Source organism: Ruditapes philippinarum, unplaced genomic scaffold (genome assembly GCF_026571515.1).
Source record: "Ruditapes philippinarum isolate M1 unplaced genomic scaffold, ASM2657151v2 ctg2187_1_1_1_1, whole genome shotgun sequence".
Taxonomy (NCBI): Eukaryota; Metazoa; Mollusca; class Bivalvia; order Venerida; family Veneridae; genus Ruditapes; species Ruditapes philippinarum.
This window is the reverse complement of record NW_026866177.1, coordinates 51,780-71,902: the sequence shown is the minus strand read 5'-3', so window position 1 is coordinate 71,902 and position 20,123 is coordinate 51,780. Positions and strand designations below refer to the sequence as shown.

The window sequence follows — 20,123 nt, the reverse complement described above, 5'->3', positions numbered from 1 at the left end:
TTGTTTAGTCATAAGTTGTTTAGAGCCAGGTGTCTTGTTTTGTTTCGCATAAAAGACGTATAGGTGGAAAGATATTTCGTATAAGTGGCTGATAAATGATGTGTGTTTGTTTTGGGTGTAAATAATGATCAGAGTTCTGTGTTTTGGGTGTTAATAATAGTCAGAGGTGGTTGTGTAAATGTATATATTGATTTGAGATAGAAAAAGATAAAAATACCTAAAAAAAAGTGTTAACTAAACAATTACATGCTAGTTTTCCAACTGAGAATATTTCAATTTTATGTCAGGCGTTGCTGCCCTGAGCCCCTATATCTTGGAAATTGGTTCTAGTATTTATTGCTAAATCTTTCCTAAGATTAAATAACATCAAGGCAGACATTTCTCCTGACATATCCCTGTTCTTATTAACGTTATGTCACTAAATATTACTTGCATACCCTATTCAGTGGATATAGATTTCAGTGCATGAATTTCAGTTTCTAGCTCACCTGAGCACATTTAGCTCAGGTGAGCTTTAGCTGAGCTATTTTGTTCATCCGGTTCCAGCATCCATGGTTAACATTTTACTAACATAAACTCCATGTCCTGTAGTAAATTGACATTGTTGTCTGTTGTCAGTATACTCATAACATCAAGAAGTACATAGTTCACATTCAAGGCACCATTGAAATTAAAAGATATAAACACATTCTTGCTTAAATGTAACTGTTCTCATATATTTATAATATAAGACACAATTAAAAGTTGCTAGTAATAAATACCATTTTGCTATTAGTGAAAAAAAGCTCTGGCCAAAAAAATTAAATCTAACCCCTGCATTGTCTAATGGACTCTACTTGGTTGTTTTGAAATGATAGGTTTAAGGTAAAAATTGGTCCCACCCGAATGGGGTTACAGGTTTTCCTTATTATTATATATATATATATTTTTTAAAGTTACAAAATCTTCTCCTGAATCTGCAAATGTTAGTGCTTAGGTCACTATTTGGCTATGAAACATTAAGCTATTGGACCTCTACCATGTTTGTTCAAATATTAGGCATGGGAGTTGTAATTTGCCCTGGCTGGAGTATGTATGAAATAAAAACTAAAAAAATCTTTTCCACTTAACAGCGTAGACAAGAACTAAAATGTTTGTCATGAAACATTGTCTGGTGGACTTATACCAAGTTTGTTTAAATTATAGCCCTTAATTTGGTCAAAATTCAGGGCAAGTAAAATATACTGCAAAAATAAAGAGTAGGTCTAAAATAATGGCAACAGTAGGGATCGAACCATGGACTTCATATATAAGGCCATCACTTCACCAACTGCTATTGCTGATGTAATCATGACCTTTTCATTAAGCTTGTGTGGCCTTCAAAACAATTATATACTCCATATTTATTCTCTTAAACTACTAGGACAGAACCTAAATGGAATCGAATATGTAAATGAGTTCTGTAATATATAAATAGTTTACAGGTTAATAAAATCAGACTATAACTGTGACATGCAAACATTGCTGAATAAAGTAAAACACACAATCATTTTAAAAAGCCTGCACTTTTCATCAAATAGCAAGTTCCAGACACAAAATAAATGGTGTTCAATTAACTTAAAAGGACACAACTAAAGCTGGGAGCTTTTGCTACAAAATGTAATGGCTAACTGTATTTTCATTTGTGATTTATGTTTTTTTTTCTTTTAAAAATTTTCTGTTTCTTTGAAATATATAGTTTGTATTATTTGACATTACATAATAAGAAATATGTAGTAGCTTTCTGAAGCTTTGTACTATTATTTCATTGATGTGCTTGAACTTTTAGAAGTAAGAAAAAGTTGGATGTGACCCCCAATAGGCAGTAACTCTTGTTCAAAAATAAAATGATGCATAAGGCATCAATTTGCTAGTTATCATACTTCACTGTTTAATGTGTTTATTGTGCAAAAAAAAAAAAATGAAATTTTATACATGCAAGGTGGATTTTTGTGTTTCATGCAAATGATTGACTTTGCAGATTTTCATAAAAATGCTAAAACTGTAAATTTTCTTTAAAAAACAATGACATTGTATTTGTATGGAACAGTGGCTTGCAAATTATGATTAACATCTTTAAAAAAAAATGTTATAATTTTTACCTTTTGAAAAACATCCTTTTGATGGATAGAATCATATTTTACTATATTGTTTCTTCCTTTTTTAATTAATAAATTGTTAATCTGCATAATACAGATCTAGAAAATTCCATGAATTGTTACATCATTATGACAGCTGGCTGTTTACATTTTGGAATCCAAATCATATGTGCCTACACTCATGAAAATTTTGGAATTATTAATTCTTAATTCAACAAGGTCTTTTTAAAGTTTATTTGTTTGAACCCTATATTTACTCTGATTTAACACTTTTAATTTAAGATCAAAACTATATTTAGCACATCATTAATTTTCCATTGTCTTGATTGTTAATATTGATTTCGGTTTATTCCAATTGTTTGCATGACTCATTAACCAATTAGTTTTTGGTGTCAAGAGTTTTGACCCTGTTTTTGATTCTAAATACTATTCTTTTGTGTATGTAGCATTTTCTTCAGAGATATCTGTTACACAAGAACAGAACAATGCAGTTGGCATCAAATTCTACTCATGCCACCAGGTCACCATGCCATCTGATCATGGTCTGCACTGTTAGCTATTCAGTCAAAACATATTTTGAAATTTTCCCTGATGATGATGAATGTGTTTGTTCATATTGAAAAAAAATTGACATGTCCATTGAATGTGACATTATGCCCATTCAAGGGTATATAGTGAATAAACAGGAAAAAGTCAAAATAAAGAAAAAAATCTGAATAAATTGTTATCCCCCAGAAGCATTAATCACAACAAAATTACATGAAAATTGCAGACTTGTTTGTACATGAGGGATGATGAAAAAATGCAACATCCCTCACACACCCTAAGCACCTCATTTTACCATAATTTCTTTCAATTGTATACCTTTACGTAGCAAGAACAATAAATAACACGCAATACCCAAAGAAATTTCTTTAAATATCCGTTGGAATTTACTTTATAAGAGTCAATTTATAAAAAGAGTTAGGTAGTCTTGGGCAGTCCATGGGGGGGGGGATGCTTCCTGTGAACGTTGCCTTTACGGAGTTGATCTTTATTCTTGTCTTTTATATGTTTGGCAGATTTATATTCTATCGTAAATGTTTTATGATATCAACTCTCGGTCAACCACCAAAATAACAATCAATCTTTTGAACTATTTAGTCAATTCAGCTTAACTTCTCATGAAAAAAATGAGCATCATGTCAATTTAAGATATTTATGATCATCAAAGTAAATCTGATGCCTCAGCAAATTTTTTATCAGCAAAGGGGTTTCTTAAAGTAAAATTACAGTGAAGTAAATAAACACTGCAGAACTTCCTGGTATTGACCATGATCGAACATTTTAGGGTGATGTCTTTTAGAAATGTCACTAAATGTACGATAATGAATAAATGAAAAGCATAGAGTTTAGATATCTAGAAAAATATCTCAAGATTGTTAAAAAAATTCTAATTTTATTTGCATTGCTTTATGAAACTAACATTGATCATATCAGGCTAAAATGATAAGTTATGGTTTGTCAACAAAATGTGAAAAAACAGCAGCAACAACTACAAAAGACAGCCACAGTTTTCTGTTAAGGGCAGATAATTATAATGCTAATCAGCTTTACAGAACAATGCCTCTTGTCTTTTTTGCTTTATGATATGATACTTTCCATCACTGAGAAAAAGTAGAGTGCGCTGCTCCTTTGACAGATCTTGTTCTATAATTTAAAGTTAGAAAAAGTAGAGTGCACTGTTCCTTTCACAGATCTTGTTCTTTAATTTAAAGTGAGAAATATAGAGTGCACTGTTCCTTTGACAGATCTTGTTCTATAATTTAAAGTGAGAAATATAGATTGCACTGTTCCTTTGACAGATCTTGTTCTATAATTTAAAGTGAGAAAAAGTAGAGTGCACTGTTTATTTGACAGATCTTGTTCTATAAATTAAAGTGAGAAAAAGGAGAGTGCACTGATCCTTTCACAGATCTTGTTCTACGATTTAAAGTGAGAAAAAGGAGAGTGCAATGTTCCTTTGACAGATCTTGTTCGATAATTTAAAGTGAGAAAAAAGTAGAGTGCACTGATCCTTTCACAGATCTTGTTCTATATTTTAAAGTGAGAAATATAGAGTGTACATACTGCTCTTTTGGCAGATTTTTTTTCTACAATTTAAAGTTACAAGTGTCAATTTGTGTAGACTTTGTCGAGTTAATTTCATCTTTAGCACAAGGAATTTCATTACTTTAAGTTTCTTTCATAGACCTGCTGCTAGCACTTTTCATTGTCACCTCTCTCCTGATTTTTGGTAAATTTGGAATGTTTTGTGTGTCATTGTTGCCATAGCGACAAGCATAACATTTTCTATATTCACATTTTTTTACTTGAGTTTTGGTATACTTATTATTATGGTGATACTTTACATGCTTAGACACATCAATAGAATTAGAATTGTCTTCATTGTTGTTTTTCTCAAAATTTGTAAAAATGGGGTTGATTAACTCTACATCGCCGTATGTTTTTTGATTCCAGTCATTTGTGTTGTAGGGCGTCTTGTTTGGTATCATGAAAATGTCAAAATGGGAGAATCGAGGCAAGTTGTTCTCCATTGCTTTACTAGGGAATGACTTTCTTAGTGATGGTCCAAGTTTTTCAAAGATTTCCTGCATGATTTTTCTGTCATGGTTTTTAAAGTCAACAGTGCAGCCAACTCGTAGAAAGGCTTTTATCTGTGGTTTGTTGACATCAAATGATGACAAATAGTCAAAGTTAACAAGTACTATGTTCTTGGATCTGTCACTTTTGAAATTGTTCCAACCATATTTCCATTCGTTCTCGGTCCATGATCTCATTCCGTCTTCACTCTCTTGGATATAACTTTCAGACATTATTGTGAGGAAGTTGCGTGTTTTAGAGAGAATGTCAATTATTTCTGAGTCTCTTTCAGCCCCAAATGCAACATCTCTGTTTGGCCTAAAGACTGAGTAACCAGCATTTGTAAGTTCTGGTTCAAGTATACTATTTACCCATCTGTCAACATCGTCATTTGCATCATTAAAGGAAAGGAAAACGTCATATTCATTGAGAGGAACAACAGTGTTTCTACTTTTCTGTCTCAAACGAAGGCAAAGAATAAGTAATTCATAACGGAAGGTATACACAAGAATTCCTATTAAGACAAGGGTCAGAATAACCCCGGCAATTATTGTCTCAAGAAAAAACAAGAAACCTTCAGGCGAACATTCTAAATCTTCAGGATTGAAGTCAAGAGCTCTACTTATACCTATATTAGGAATTTCACATTGAAACAAGTTATTTTGGAATTCATTACATGACCTCGAATGAACCCATTTTTCAATCCATTTTGACTGGCAGTCACAGCTTATTTGAAGGTTTTTCATGTGACGAGAGCACACATTATGGTACTGGAACATTTGTGGAAGTTGCCTTAGTTTTGGATTATTTGATATATCAATATATGTGGCGTTTTCAAGACGATTTGCAATAGTGTTGTTTATTTCTTTAAGATCGTTTCCAGAAATATCCAGCATAGATATTTTGTGAAGGTATGGCACATTTTCAATTACTGAGATATCATTGTTAGAGACATTTAATGAGAGGAAGTATGAATATCTAGACAGTGGTATATCTGGAAGTCTTTTTAGTCCAGAGTTTGAACAGTTAATAAAAGTTGTGTTTTTGAATGGTTGATCTATGCAAGTACAACGTGGATCACAGCCAATATCTGTATCACAGATTAGTTTTTCAGGTGCTATAGTAACAACAGGCTGGCCTGCTAATTTCTTGGGTTCTTTGCAAGTTATATTCATATAGTCCCTCCATACCGTATTGACGATCTCATATGCACGTTCCATGAATTCTTCAATGTAGCAGTCACATTTTAAAGGAATATCCATTAAATCAAACCCAAAACTAAACAAGTGTCCAAGTTGTGTGATGTCATCAAGTTTTAAAAGTTGAACAAAGTCTGGAAATTTAGATATTTGGTTTTCTTTTAAAGACACAAAACCTGGTCCATATGTAAATGATAAATTGAACGAAAAATTTGCTGTATTCACTAGTTCAGTAATTTGGTTTTTAGAATAGTCTATGTGGCAAAATGGGTACAAGCTGATCATGTTTGAAATGTCTAAGTTATGGAGCTGATTGTTATGCAAGTCCACCTGGAATAAACTTCTCAAATTCTTTGATGTGAAAATATTTGGATCCATATTTTGTATGAGGTTTCCTGATAAATCAACAGTCCTTAGGTGGTCCATATTTGTAAAAGATGAATTTGAAATGAATGTCAATTTGTTGTTTTTAAGATTGAGTTCGTCAAGTTTAACTACGCATCTTATGTCAGGAAGTTTGGAAATTTTATTATCTCTAAAATTCATTTTCACTATCCTTTCCATATAAGCTTGCATGATACTAAAATCATTAGGGTATCTTGCTTTTAAACCTGATTCTTTGTCCCAGTTGCAAAGATTACTTGGAATTTCTGTCATTATAGAATTCTCTTGCTCAATTTTATAAACATCATTTTCACTAGGAGCTTGAATTGCAACCACTAAGCTTCTGCCAAACACTGATACAAATTCTATAAATAGCTCAATTTCATGACCTTCCCAGACTGCACATGAATTGCAAGTGCAGCATTTGTCATAATTTGTCCGTCTTTCCTCATCAGGCAATGTTTGAAGATCTTGGCTATTACAGGATGAATAACAACGGATATCTTTTCTTGGATCTGTCGACCATGATGCTTTCCATATTTTACCATAGTCATCATTACAGTGACTGTTAGCAAAAGCTCCCCCTGGTGTTGGTTTATGTGTAAACATCAGCAGAAAAATTGCTACCCTAGAAAAGAGCATATCTGATTATCTTTCTGTAAAGTAAATTGATTCTTTGAAAGCAGTGCATACATTTAGTTCAGCAATTAAACAAACTATCATAGTTTGTCAAAAAACAAACAAACAAAAAATAATGTTTGAACAACTTTTTTTCTAACTTTGAAAAGAATTTCTCACAAAAACAATTCATTTTTCATGTATATCTATAAACATCATAATAATAGATAAACAGAAAAATGAAATATTTTGTTATTAAAACAATTTTGTTACTTACCATAAAGTTGTCATTGCTCCTGTAATTTGATTCCTGATGATAAACAATAATTGATTTATAGGCACACAAAAATATATTTAACTGCAGCTATATCTCTATAAAACCCCTGGTGAACTAATTTCAGATTGTAAATTGGAGCTCTTTGAAATGATATCTTGAAAAAGAAAATGATAAATGCAGTTATAAAATGCTTGTGTAGACCTAAGATAAAGAGTTGTTTTTTTATCTTATTTGAATAATGATGAGCTTCAATAATTCCATATATCAATTGATATGATGTTCAATAGGAACACTATTTAGGCCAACATTTTTTTATTAAATGTTTTACGGGACATATTTTTTTAGAAATTGGGTCGGGGAGGGGATAAATCGGGAGGGGATAAATCGGGAGGGGATAAATAAAAATAAAAATAAAATTCAATGTTTTTATCAGTCGACCACAAAATAAAAATAAAATGATAAAAGAGGTTAAAAAATTTTATTTTCAAACATTTTTTTTAACACTCCAAAAACTAGGGCTGGGGCGTGTATCCGAGTACTCGGATAATCACGAATCAAAGTGAAAAATCGAGTTTGAATATTCGTAAGCCCAGAGATCGTGGATCGCGATCTAATTTTTTTTTTATACATTCACTGTTTCTCACACACTTAAAATCAAGAAAAATACGATTTGAGTGTAAATTATATGAAGTTTACCTAAATACAATTTGCTGGTTAATGTACCATGATGCTGAGCTAGGAAGTAATTGGTTTCAAAAAACAAAACAAAAATACTTTTCCAAAGAATAAAAACATAAACCTTGTTTATATTTTATGTTTAATGTTTAGTATTGTTTTTTGTTTTAAATAAACATGTTTTTATATCTAATGTACATATTTTTATGGGTTTTTTATATCTAATGTACATATTTTTATGGGTGTCTTGATAACAAAATATTTGTGGTTTGATTTGTGAATCGTAAGTGCTGAATCGTGGTTCGGATCGGATCGTCACTTTTCGGACAATCCACACCCCTGAGAAAAATTGTGTCCGGCCCATGACTTGGTTATTTGAAGTCGGATTTTACAACTATTTCACAGAAATGATCAACATATTTAGACGACATGTCGCACGCAAGTCGGTAGATAGATCTAATTGAGTAGAAGTGCAGTACAAAGAACAGTAACTCTGCATTGCCTAAGTTTGGAATTATCACACTTTGACATAACTTTGAAACTACAAAATATAATACTTTTCTGTTTCCAAATCCTAGTCGACGAGCATCACCTGGTTCAACCGGCTCTTGTTTTGGAAATACAGTCCGACCCCGGTTAATCGACAACCCTTTATTCGAATACCCGGCATTATCCGAAGTAGATCGGCGGTCCCGTTTTTATCTCTATATAAATCAATATAAATACGAGCGTATTATTCGAAATGCATTATCCGAATACCTCCTATTTTTCGAAGTAAAATTTCGGTCCCGACTATACAATTATGAAAGAATTTCACACCTATTATTCGAAGCCAGCCTTATTATTATTCGAAGTCAGACTAATTGGCGCAGATCCGCTCGCTGACTGGTCGACTTGTGAAAAACATCAATAGTCATGCATGTATTTAGACAATCGTGATAATAGCTCTTTTTGTGTTCTTTAATCAACTTTATTTACCGAAAATGAAAAGCACTGCACAGTGTCCGATTTTGTTACTGTTATTGCTTGAAGATGACAGCAATATTTTTCATACATACCGTATATGTAAATTTGTCAAAACATCCAAAACGCTACATAAGATCCTTTTTCCTAATCGAAAATACCAGAGTTTAGCTGTAAATACCGTAATGACAACACGGCCATTATCAAGGTTTTGCGCAAAACGAAGCGATACATAATGTAGAATAAAATGCAAGTATTTATGTCTTCAATGTCAATACAATAATGTTTACGCATGTTTTCTTTAACATTTATTTTTCTCAATTGATTACAGGAAGTAAATGTGTTTTAAACGGTAGTTTTACTACGATTCGTCAAAGTGGAGTTGTTTTCGTATATATATAATATTCGGATTTCGATTATTCGAACCCATCGATTATTCGAAGTAAATATTCAGTCCCAGGCACTTCGAATAAACGGGGTTGGACTGTATACAGAAATTATTCCATTACAGAAAAATACTTTGGTCCATTGTCAGATTCTAAATCTATTTTTTAAGCTCAGGTACATGTATTTGATTAATCAAAAACTGCCGCAGATCCTGATCTTTTCTTTGTCAACACGGGGCCTGGCGTGATAATCAGTTTAAATCAAACCATTTTTATTGGTCAGATCAATAATTTCTTAATTCATAGAATGCATTTTAGTTGGTTAATAATTTCTTGTTTTAGGCCGGGTTTCCTTTTGATTTAACATGAACTTTATGGTCAAGCAAGAATAACTATGCAGATTATTATTAAGGAAAAGGGAAACTAAAATTGTTGCATTATTTGCTTGGCTGGCATATGTATTGACCACTGACTGATTTTTAAAAGAATGTCATAAAATGTCAAGCCTTTACTGCCCATGCTGCGACCATCTGATCCATTTATAAATCGCACAGATGCCATCCAGACATCAGGCGGCCTCTGCCCGGTCTTTGAATGCTTTCTGTAAATCAATTCGACAAAAAATCGCCTGGTGGTAATTTCATTCATGACCACGCAAGGTATCAGATTTAAAATTGCCCAGCGTTCGCAAAATCTTCTAGGTAGCCAATTTTTTTAAACATTGTTCAAACGAGCGGCGGCTTTTTTATTGTACACCTGGGCATAAAAGTGTTAAATTCACTATCAGGAGTATTTTCAACGAATATAAGTTCATGCAAGCTAAAAGAGTATTTCAAGTTTACTCTGTTTCATGTGATTATTAAGGCAACTTTTAGTTTCACATTTTAGACAAATTTGAAATAATTAATATCTGAAAAATAGTTTTTATGCCCCCACAAAGTGGGGTGCATATAGCGTTGCACTTGTACATCCGTCCGTCCCGAAATCTTGTGAACGCAACTCCTCTTAAACTGGATGGCAGATTTTGCCTAAACTTACAGGGAAGAACAACCTTAATGTGTAGATGTTAGTAAAGGAAGGAATTTTCGCTGCAACCAAATTTAACAGAATTATGGTCCTTTGTTGATTTTTTCACTATATACTATGTAAAAATTTTGTGAACGCAACTCCTCTTAAACCGAATGGCAGATTTTGCTTAAACTTACAGGGATGAACAACCTTAATGTGTAGATGGTAGTAAAGGAAGGATTTTTTGCTGCGACCAAATTTAACAGAATTATGGCCCTTTGTTGATTTTTTCACTATATACCATATAGAAATTTTGTGAACGCAACTCCTCTTAAACCGGATGGCAGATTTTGCTTAAACTTCCAGGGATGAACAACCTTAATGTGTAGATGGAAGTAAAGGAAGGAATTTTTGCTGCGACCAAATTTAATAGAATTATGGCCCTTTGTTGAATTTTTCACTATATGTAACCATATATATGTTGCTAGTGGGGGCACCCTTGTCATTTTACGGAACGTCGGTGGTTCTACTCAGGTGCCCGTTCGTGCCTGAAATAATGCACGGAAGGGCACCTGAGGTCTTCCTCCACCAGTAAAGCTGGAACGTCGCGATATGACCTATACTGTGTCGATGTGACGTAAAACCCAAAACAAAACAAAAAACCATATATATGTTGCTAGTGGGGGCACCCATGTCATTTGGACACAGTTCTAGTTTTTTGTTCTGTCAGAACTAAATTGAGCAGATATTACTAGTATAATTGTTAATTATTTTTTCTTACTAATCAAGGGGGAAAAAAATCGGTTAAAATCATGGATACAACTATAAATTCGCCTACTAACACATTATGTCTTCTATGATACTCTCTGAGTACCCTATGATAACCCTCTAGCAAATATATTTCCCAGTCTCAGTCTTTAAGATTTGTGTTGCCATGGTGACATGCACAGCACTTCCTGTATTTACAAGTTTCCTTTTGTCTACCTTGTTTATAATTTATATAACTTAATTTCTGGTAATTTTAAATTCAGCAGTATTATGAAAAGGTTTGTCATTAGTGCTTGCAGCTGTAAAGATTTCATATAAGTTAGATGTTAATTCCCTGTTTCCAATTTTGTCAACTGTTGTGGGACTTTTGTAAGGTAGTCCAAGCTTTTCAAAGATTTCCTGCATGATTTTTCTGTCATGGTTTTTAAAGTCAACAGTGCAGCCAACTCGTAGAAAGGCTTTTATCTGTGGTTTGTTGACATCAAATGATGACAAATGGTCAAAGTTAACGAGTACTATGTTCTTTGATCTGTCATTTTTGAAATTGTTCCATCCATATTTCCATTCGTTCTCGGTCCATGATCTCATTCCCTCTTCACTCTCTTGGAGATAACTTTCAGACATTATTGTTAGGAAGTTGCGTGTTTTAGATAGAATGTCAATTATTTCTGAGTCTCTTTCAGCTCCGAATGTGGCATCGCGATTGGGTTTAAAGACAGAGTAACCAGCGTTTGTAAGTTCTGGCTCCAGTATACAATTTACCCATTTGTCAACATCATCATCTGCATCATTAAAGGAAAGGAAAACATCATATTCATTGAGAGGAACAACAGTGTTTCTACTTTTCTGTCTCATTCTTAGGCAAATAATAAGTAATTCATAGCGGAAGGTATACACAAGAATTCCTATGAAGACAAGGCTCAGAATTACTCCAGCAATAATAATCTCGAAATAAAACAGGAAACCTTCAGGCGAACATTCTAGATCTTCAGGATTGAAGACAAGAGCTCTCCTTATACCAATTTTAGGAATTTCACATTGAAACAAATTATTTTGGAATTCATTACATGACCTCGAATGAACCCATTTTTCAATCCATTTTGACTGGCAGTCACAGCTTATTTGAAGGTTTTTCATGTGACGAGAGCACACATTATGGTACTGGAACATTTGTGGAAGTTGCCTTAATCTTGGATTGTTGGATATGTCAATATACGTGGCGTTCTCAAGATGATTTGCAATAGTGTTTATTTCTTTTAGATTGTTTCTAGAAATATCCAGTATAGATATTCTATGAAGGTATGACACATTTTCTATGGTTGATATTTGATTGTTTGATACATTTAATGCCACAAAGTAAGAAAATCGAGAGTAAGGTATTTCAGGTAACCGCTTTAGATCAGAGTTTGAACAGTCAATTAAAGATGTGTTCTTTTTTGGTTCATCGACACAAGTACATCTTGGGTCACAACCATCTTCAACTGGACAAACAAACTTTTCAGGTTCTTTTTTATAGATGTCCCAGACCAGATGGCCAGCAAGACTTGCTGGTTCACTGCATGTTAAATTCATGTAGCTTCGCCATAAAGCATTTATAATGTTATATGCTTTCTCAAGAAATTGTTGAATATTGCAGTCACAGACTAGGCTCATTCCTCGGAAATCAAATCCAAAATTAATTAAACGCCCAAGTTGTGTTATATCATCTAAATGAAAAAGGGTTTGAAAATCTGGCCAGGTACTTAATTTATTATTAGATACACCTACATATCCTGGTCCATATGATTTTTCTATATCCAATTTAAAATCTGCTTCATTTACTAAATCTGTAATTTCATTTGAACTATAGTCTATTTTACAGAATGGGTACAAGGTGAACATGTTGGAAACATCTAGTTTTGACATTACATTTTTACTGAAGTCAACATGAAATAAGTATGACAGCGACTGGGACATAAGAATATTTGGATCAATTTCTGTGATCTGGTTTCCAGACATTGATATTGATCTCAGATTCCGGAGATTTGTAAATGAAGTATTTGAAATATGCTGCAATTGATTGTTTTTAAGATTCATCTCATCAAGACGAAGTAAACAATTAATGTTTGGAAGTTTCTTGATTTTGTTATTGTCAAAGTTTATCTTTACAATTTTTCCCCAAAAGGGTTTTATGTTTTCAAACTCATCTGAATACATCTCTGGAAGACTTGATTCAGTATCCCAGTTGCAAAGATTACTAGGAATTTCTGTCATATCAGCATCCTGATGATCAATTTTATAGACCTCAGTATCACTAGGAGCTTGATCAGACATGACCAAGCTTTTGCTTAACACAGATGCATATTCTATAAATAGCCCAACCTCATTTCCTTCCCATACTGCACATGAATGACATGAACAACATGTGTCATATTTTTCAGTCTTTGTTGGAGTTGTTGTATTTCTACATTTTACACCTAGAATGCAATGCAGATCAGTTCTTGGCTTGTCTACCCAGGATGCATTCCATAAGTGTCCACCACAAGTTCCTGACACAAGGGCTGGTAGATAGAAGATCAGCAAGCTAAATATAGGCAGACTGAAATGCAAAAGAATTTTAGATATACTATTTTTATACTGGGCTCAAAAGAAGTTATATAAGGGCATAGGAGTAAGCTTGTCGGTCAGTCTGTCCATTGGTTAGTTAATTGGGTCGGTCTCACTCATGGTTTCTGGATAATAACTATAGTTTGGAATGAGGTATTGTAATCAATAAGTGTATAGCAACCTTTTGGTGTTATAATTGCTCTTTATAAATAAGCTACATATTGTTGATGTCAGGTGGATACATTATTCTTTGTTGAAATTATTTTCCTCTTGTAAAATTGTATATCATTCTCAGATCTGAAGATTAAAAAAAAGAAGAAATAATTGAAAATTAAGAATTACCTCATTGTGTAAATTATTGTTTTTATTTGTTAATCCATTTGTCTTTCCTACTAGTCCTTGTAATATTTGGAATTGATTGATTAAAATTGTAACAATATATCATTCCTAAATTTTTAGTTAGATTTTGGTTTGTGGTTAAAAGGTCATCTGTTATCATACATATTTCGTCTGGGAGATTTTTAAATAAGATCTTTTGATATTTTTTATGGATTTTTAAGATAAGGTTAAGTGAATTTCAAATTGAAAATAATATATAACATGAACTAGATTATTGACATCAGAGTTGTACATATTTTTATCTCGCATATTTTAAATAACGCTAAATGTGGCATTGCATAATTGAGACCCATTAGTGTGCTTTGTCTTAACCTTATAGCTTATAAGTAAAAATCTCAATCTAAAGCTAAATTTTGTATTATTTGGCATGGCCATTTTGTTATATCTCTTGGCTTAATTGCTTTATTCTTTTGTTTTTATTTGATTTTGCTGGTTAAGCCAAATTACTCCTATAATATTTCAAGGTATGTTTTTTTTCCTACATGTATCTATAGGAAATATAGACTTAAGTTGTGAGTGTATTGTTGTACGAATAATGAATGGTGCAAGGTTAGATTAGCAGTGTAAGCTTTGTTTGCTATTACTTGTTACATAATATTACATTTTAATGTCCTTATTTTGCTCAAGTGTATTCTTTAATGGGGAAAATCTATCTGTCAGGATGACACTATCCTTTGCCTTGTAAAGGGGAAATAAAACTCAAATGAACTGACAGAACCAAATTTTTGTTAAACTAAGTTTTTATTCACACTTAACTAAGTTAAAGCTAATCCAGTTTACAATGTGTATTTTAATAGAAAATGTTGTTTTTTTTTTACCCAAAAATATGATTATCAAAATTAACTAGTTGCATAAAAGATTTAAACTTAAAACCAATTGAAGGTTGTTAAAAATGTAACATCTGAAAATATGAAGAAAAAAAACCCCTAATGATTCAGTGCTATTTATCTGATATATCTTAATACAATTGTAGTAGCAAGCCCTGTTTTAATCTATATTAACAAAAATAAAGATCTAATATTTCAAGATGACTGCCAATGAGAACAAAGAAAAGATATTAATTAATCTTAATTACCGCTGTAAAAAAATGTTAAAATTACATGCAAATTTATCAAAAATGTTTCAGTGAATTAAGATAATCTCTGAGGTTCATTTATATGCCAAACTGCCTAAAATAAATAAATAAATAAATAAATTTATTAATTAACCTTAGGGAGCTTTTGGAGATGTTACTTCTTCAAAAATTAGCAGCAGAATGACAAAACTTTCTGAGATGCTTGTATAAATGGACTTCTGAATCCCAGAGGGAGCTATTGAGCATCTACCTACAGGTGGCACTATATGTAACAACTTATCTGATTGGTCAAATTGCAGTCAAAAGTCCTTGAGATGTTTGATTAAATTTACTTCTGATACCCATGTATGTATGTATGTATGTAGTTTATTTTTAATGAGGGTCCATCCACCGGTAAGGCACAAAAAGCAGTTTTTGCTGTTGGAGTAATAATTACACCCCGGACATGTCATCAGTCATGCCCTCAAAGGGTTAATTTTGAAGCACAAAGTGGTAATGATTTATATCCATGCAATTTCCACAGAGTATTAAGCCAAAGATATGAATTTTGAGCCAAAAGTAATTTACTGTACGGCGGTCAATGAGAACCTTAATGTACAGCAACCTGTGACATTATGAAAAGGGGGTAGCCCTGAAAATGGCTGTTGGTGCCAAGCAAACAGCTAGCAGTACAAGTGGTCTATGATTATCTGTGCTACCTGGGGCTCACGTACCCAATGTCAAGTTAATTTTAAAAATATTATGCAATGGTACATAATAATTATGTCAAATATTTTAAGTGAAATTGCAACCGCTGGTTAATATACTATAAAAAGAAACTCCTGTACTAAACTTAAACTTCATGACTTATTTTACATATTTTAAGTATTTGTGCTTCCATGTCTACATGCATAGCACTTCCTGTGTTTACAAACTTTTCTTTGCTCAACTGGTTTTAAAGTTTTGTTATGTTTCTGTTGTCCATTTTCTGGTGGTTTACATTCAATGTGACCTGGATTTAACAAAACATTTCTTTTGATTTGAATATCTGCTTGCTCTTCATCTATGTTAGGCATTTGAGAATGAAGTTTGACATCTGTAGTTGCTACCATAAAGATGTCCTATTTATTAAAATTAACTTTTTTGTTGTCAAATGTTTTAACAGCAAGGGAAGGAATTCTGCAAGGTTTCCCAAGTTTTTCAAAGATTTGCTGCATGATTTTCCTGTCATAGTTCTTAAAGTCGACAGTGCAGCCAACTCGTAGAAAGGCTTTTATCTGTGGTTGGTTGACATCAAATGATGACAAATAGTCAAAGTTAACAAGTACTATGTTCTTGGATCTGTCACTTTTGAAATTGTTCCAACCATATTTCCATTCGTTCTCGGTCCATGATCTCATTCCGTCTTCACTCTCTTGGATATAACTTTCAGACATTATTGTGAGGAAGTTGTGTGTTTTAGATAGAATGTCAATTATTTCTGAGTCTCTTTCAGACCCAAATGCAACATCTCGGTTTGGCTGAAAGACTGAGTAACCAGCATTTGTAAGTTCTGGCACAAGTATACTATTTACCCATCCGTCAACATCGTCATCTGCATCATTGAAGGAAAGGAAAACATCATATTCATTGAGAGGAACAACAATGTTTCTACTTTTCTGTCTCATACGAAGGCAAAGGATAAGTAATTCATAGCGGAAGGTGTACACAAGAATTCCTATTAAGACAAGGCTCAGAATTACTCCAGCAATAATAATCTCAAAATAAAACAGGAAACCTTCTGGCGAACATTCTAGATCTTCAGGATTGAAGTCAACAGCTCTCCTTATACCAATTTTAGGAATTTCACATTGAAAGAAATAATCTTGGAATTCATTACATGACCTCGAATGAACCCATTTTTCAATCCATTTTGACTGGCAGTCACAGCTTATTTGAAGGTTTTTCATATGACGAGAGCACACATTATGGTACTGGAACATTTGTGGAAGTTGCCTTAATCTTGGGTTGTTCGATATGTCAATATATGTGGCATTATCAAGATGATTTGCAATAGTGTTTATTTCTTTTAGATTGTTTCTAGAAATATCCAGTATAGATATTCTATGAAGGTATGACACATTTCCTATGGTTGATATTTGATTGTTTGATACATTTAATGCCACAAAGTAAGAAAATCGAGAGTAAGGTATTCCAGGTAACCACTTAAGGTCAGAGTTTGAACAGTCAATAAAAGATGTGTTCTTTTTAGGTTCATCAACACAAGTACATCTTGGGTCACAACCATCTTCAACTGGACAAACAAACTTTTCAGGTTCTTTTTTATAGATGTCCCAGACAAGATGGCCAGCAAGACTTGCTGGTTCACTGCATGTTAAATTCATGTAGCTTCGCCATAAAGCATTTATAATGTTATATGCCTTCTCCAGAAATTGTTGAACATTGCAGTCACAGACTAGGCTCATTCCTCGAAAATCGAATCCAAAATAAATCAAACGCCCAAGTTGTGTTATATCATCTAAACGAAAAAGGGTTTGAAAATCTGGCCAGGTACTTAATTTATTATTAGATACACCTACATATCCTGGTCCATATGATTTTTCTATGTCCATTGTAAAATCTCCCTCATTTACTAAATCTGTTATTTCATTTGAACTATAGTCTATATTACAGAATGGGTACAATGTGAACATGTTTGAAACATCTAGTTTTGACATTACATTTTTACTGAAGTCAACATGAAATAAGTATGACAATGACTGGGATATTAGAATATTTGGATCAATTTCTGTGATCTGGTTCCCAGACATTAATATTGATCTCAGATTCCGGAGATTTGTAAACGAAGTATTTGACACATGCTGCAATTGATTGTTTCTAAGATTCATCTCATCAAGGCGAACTAAACAATTGATGTTTGGAAGTCTCTTGATTTTGTTATTTTCAAATTTAATCTTCACAATTTTCCCCCAGAAGGGTTTTATATTTTGAAACTCATCTGGATACTTATCTTGTAGACTTGACTCAGTATCCCAGTTGCAAAGATTGCTTGGAATTTCTGTCATATCAGCATCCTGATGCTCAATTTTATAGACTTCAGTATCACTAGGAGCTTGATCAGACATGAGGCATATTCTATAAATAGCCCCACCTCATTTCCTTCCCATATTGCACATGAATGACATTTACAACATGTGTCATATTCTTCACTTTTTGTTGGAGTTGTTGTATTTCTACATTTTACACCCAGAATGCAATGCAGATCAGTTCTTGGCTTGTCTACCCAGGATGCATTCCATAAGTGTCCACCACAAGTTCCTGACACCATGGCTGGTAGACTGAACATCAGCAATGTGAATAAAGGCAGACTGAAATGCAGAAGAATTTTTAGATATACCATTTCTATACTGGGCACAAAAGAAATTATATAAGGGGCATAAGTAAGCTTGTCGGTCAGTCTGTCCATTGGTTAGTTGATCGGTCTCCCTCATGGTTTCTGGATAATAACTATAGTTTGGAATGAGGTATTGTAATCAAGATAATCGTATAGCAACCTTTTGTGAAGACCCCAGTTGGTATTGCTTTTGGACCCCCTAGGTGTATATAAGAGTAAGCTTGTTGGTCAGTTAGTAGGCCGGTCTCCTTCATGGTATCCAGACAATAACTTTAGTTTGGAATGAGATATTGTAATCACACTTGGTATGTAGCAACCTTATGTGAAGACTCTGTTTGGTATTGCTTTTGGACCCCCCTGGGGTCAATGTCAATATCATAAAGAATAGAAAAATGGTTTCCAGACAATAACTAAAGTTTGGATTGAGATATTGTAATCAAATTTAGTGTATAGCAAGCTGATATAAAGTCCATGGTTGGGATTGCTATTTATTGAACAATTCTTTGTATATGTTTGAAATTTATAAATCATAGGTCGAGTTCAAATGTTTCTTTTGATCACGTATTTTGCAAAAAGTCAAGGTTGCTTGTGGGGGTATTCACTGAAGTGAAGTACGGGGAAACTTTTTACAGCTGCCACACGGCACTTGACACCTGCTATTGTGAAGTTTACTATAGTGAATATCTTCAGCATTTTTTAATTCAAGATTTTTTTTCAGAGCTATGGTGCTTATGGCCTTTGTATGATTTTTATTTTTAAAGTTTGTCCAGACTTCTTCCCTGATAATACCAAGTAAGTAAGTTATACAACCCTCGTTTCCATTCTATCTATCTATACAAAGTAAACCTTAACTTGCAAGTTGGAAATAGTATAAGTTCTAGTTGTACCTCAAGTTCTACCACTACCAATTGCTTTATAATTTACACATATAAAGTGTATGTTTTTAACAAGTTACAAAATATGGCATATACCCTCCCAACCCTGCCCCACTCCCTGAGTTTGTCCCCTTTGATCACTTAGATAGAAATAGAAACTGGTATGGTTAACCTATTTTGGCAAGTTGTATATATTGTAAATTCAGCCAGTACCAATGGCTCAAGAATGGTTTCAAATTATAAGTCCAAAAAATTCATATCAAATTACAATGTACAATTGTTCTTCATAAAGCCTTGTTTTCATTTCTGAATTTAAAACAAGTCTTAAGTCAAATCACTATTGAACTCTGATTAGCATTTTTATTTCCGAGTCCAAGAAATTCCATATCAAATCATTATTGTACTAGAAGTAACATAGTTATGTCGAAATCTAAAAATTTGGAGGAATAAATAGTTATAAGGTCATTTTACATCATTGAATACAATACTGATTTTATCGGACTTGAACACAGCTGCAAAACCTATATTCAGGTAGCACCTTGTCCAGTAAGTTCAATTGAAAGAGGGTTGGACTGTAAATGGGGTGACCCGGTTTTGTTTCCTGGCTTGTGCAGTTGTATGGTTCTTAACAAACAATAAATTTGCTTCAATATAATGATGGTGTTATTGCTCTTTATAAATAAGCTACATATTATTCTTTATTGAAATTATTTTCCTTTAATAAAGTTGTATATCTTTCTTAGATGTGAAGATTAATAAAAAATAATTGAAAATTAAGAATTACCTCATTATGTAAAT

At 33.0% G+C, this 20,123-nt stretch overlaps 3 protein-coding genes across 3 annotated transcripts; all 3 read right to left on the bottom strand.

Annotated features, from left to right (window-relative positions):
* Positions 1–3,551: 3,551 nt before the first annotated feature.
* Positions 3,552–7,570, bottom strand: LOC132731553 (protein toll-like). Its single transcript, XM_060717745.1, has 2 exons — positions 7,218–7,570; positions 3,552–6,950 (listed from the first exon to the last, which is right to left on the bottom strand). The coding sequence occupies exons 1-2, from the start codon at positions 7,229–7,231 to the stop codon at positions 4,331–4,333; spliced, it is 2,634 nt and encodes an 877-aa protein (XP_060573728.1). The 5' UTR covers positions 7,232–7,570; the 3' UTR covers positions 3,552–4,330.
* Positions 7,571–11,053: 3,483 nt separating this feature from the next.
* Positions 11,054–14,045, bottom strand: LOC132731563 (uncharacterized). The gene is made up of 2 exons (XM_060717753.1): positions 13,946–14,045; positions 11,054–13,595 (listed from the first exon to the last, which is right to left on the bottom strand). The coding sequence occupies exons 1-2, from the start codon at positions 13,948–13,950 to the stop codon at positions 11,255–11,257; spliced, it is 2,346 nt and encodes a 781-aa protein (XP_060573736.1). The 5' UTR covers positions 13,951–14,045; the 3' UTR covers positions 11,054–11,254.
* A 746-nt stretch (positions 14,046–14,791) lies between these two features.
* LOC132731546 (slit homolog 1 protein-like) lies at positions 14,792–18,181 on the bottom strand. The gene has a single exon (XM_060717738.1). The coding sequence runs from the start codon at positions 18,179–18,181 to the stop codon at positions 16,178–16,180; it is 2,004 nt and encodes a 667-aa protein (XP_060573721.1). The 3' UTR covers positions 14,792–16,177.
* Between the last annotated feature and the right edge of the window lie 1,942 nt (positions 18,182–20,123).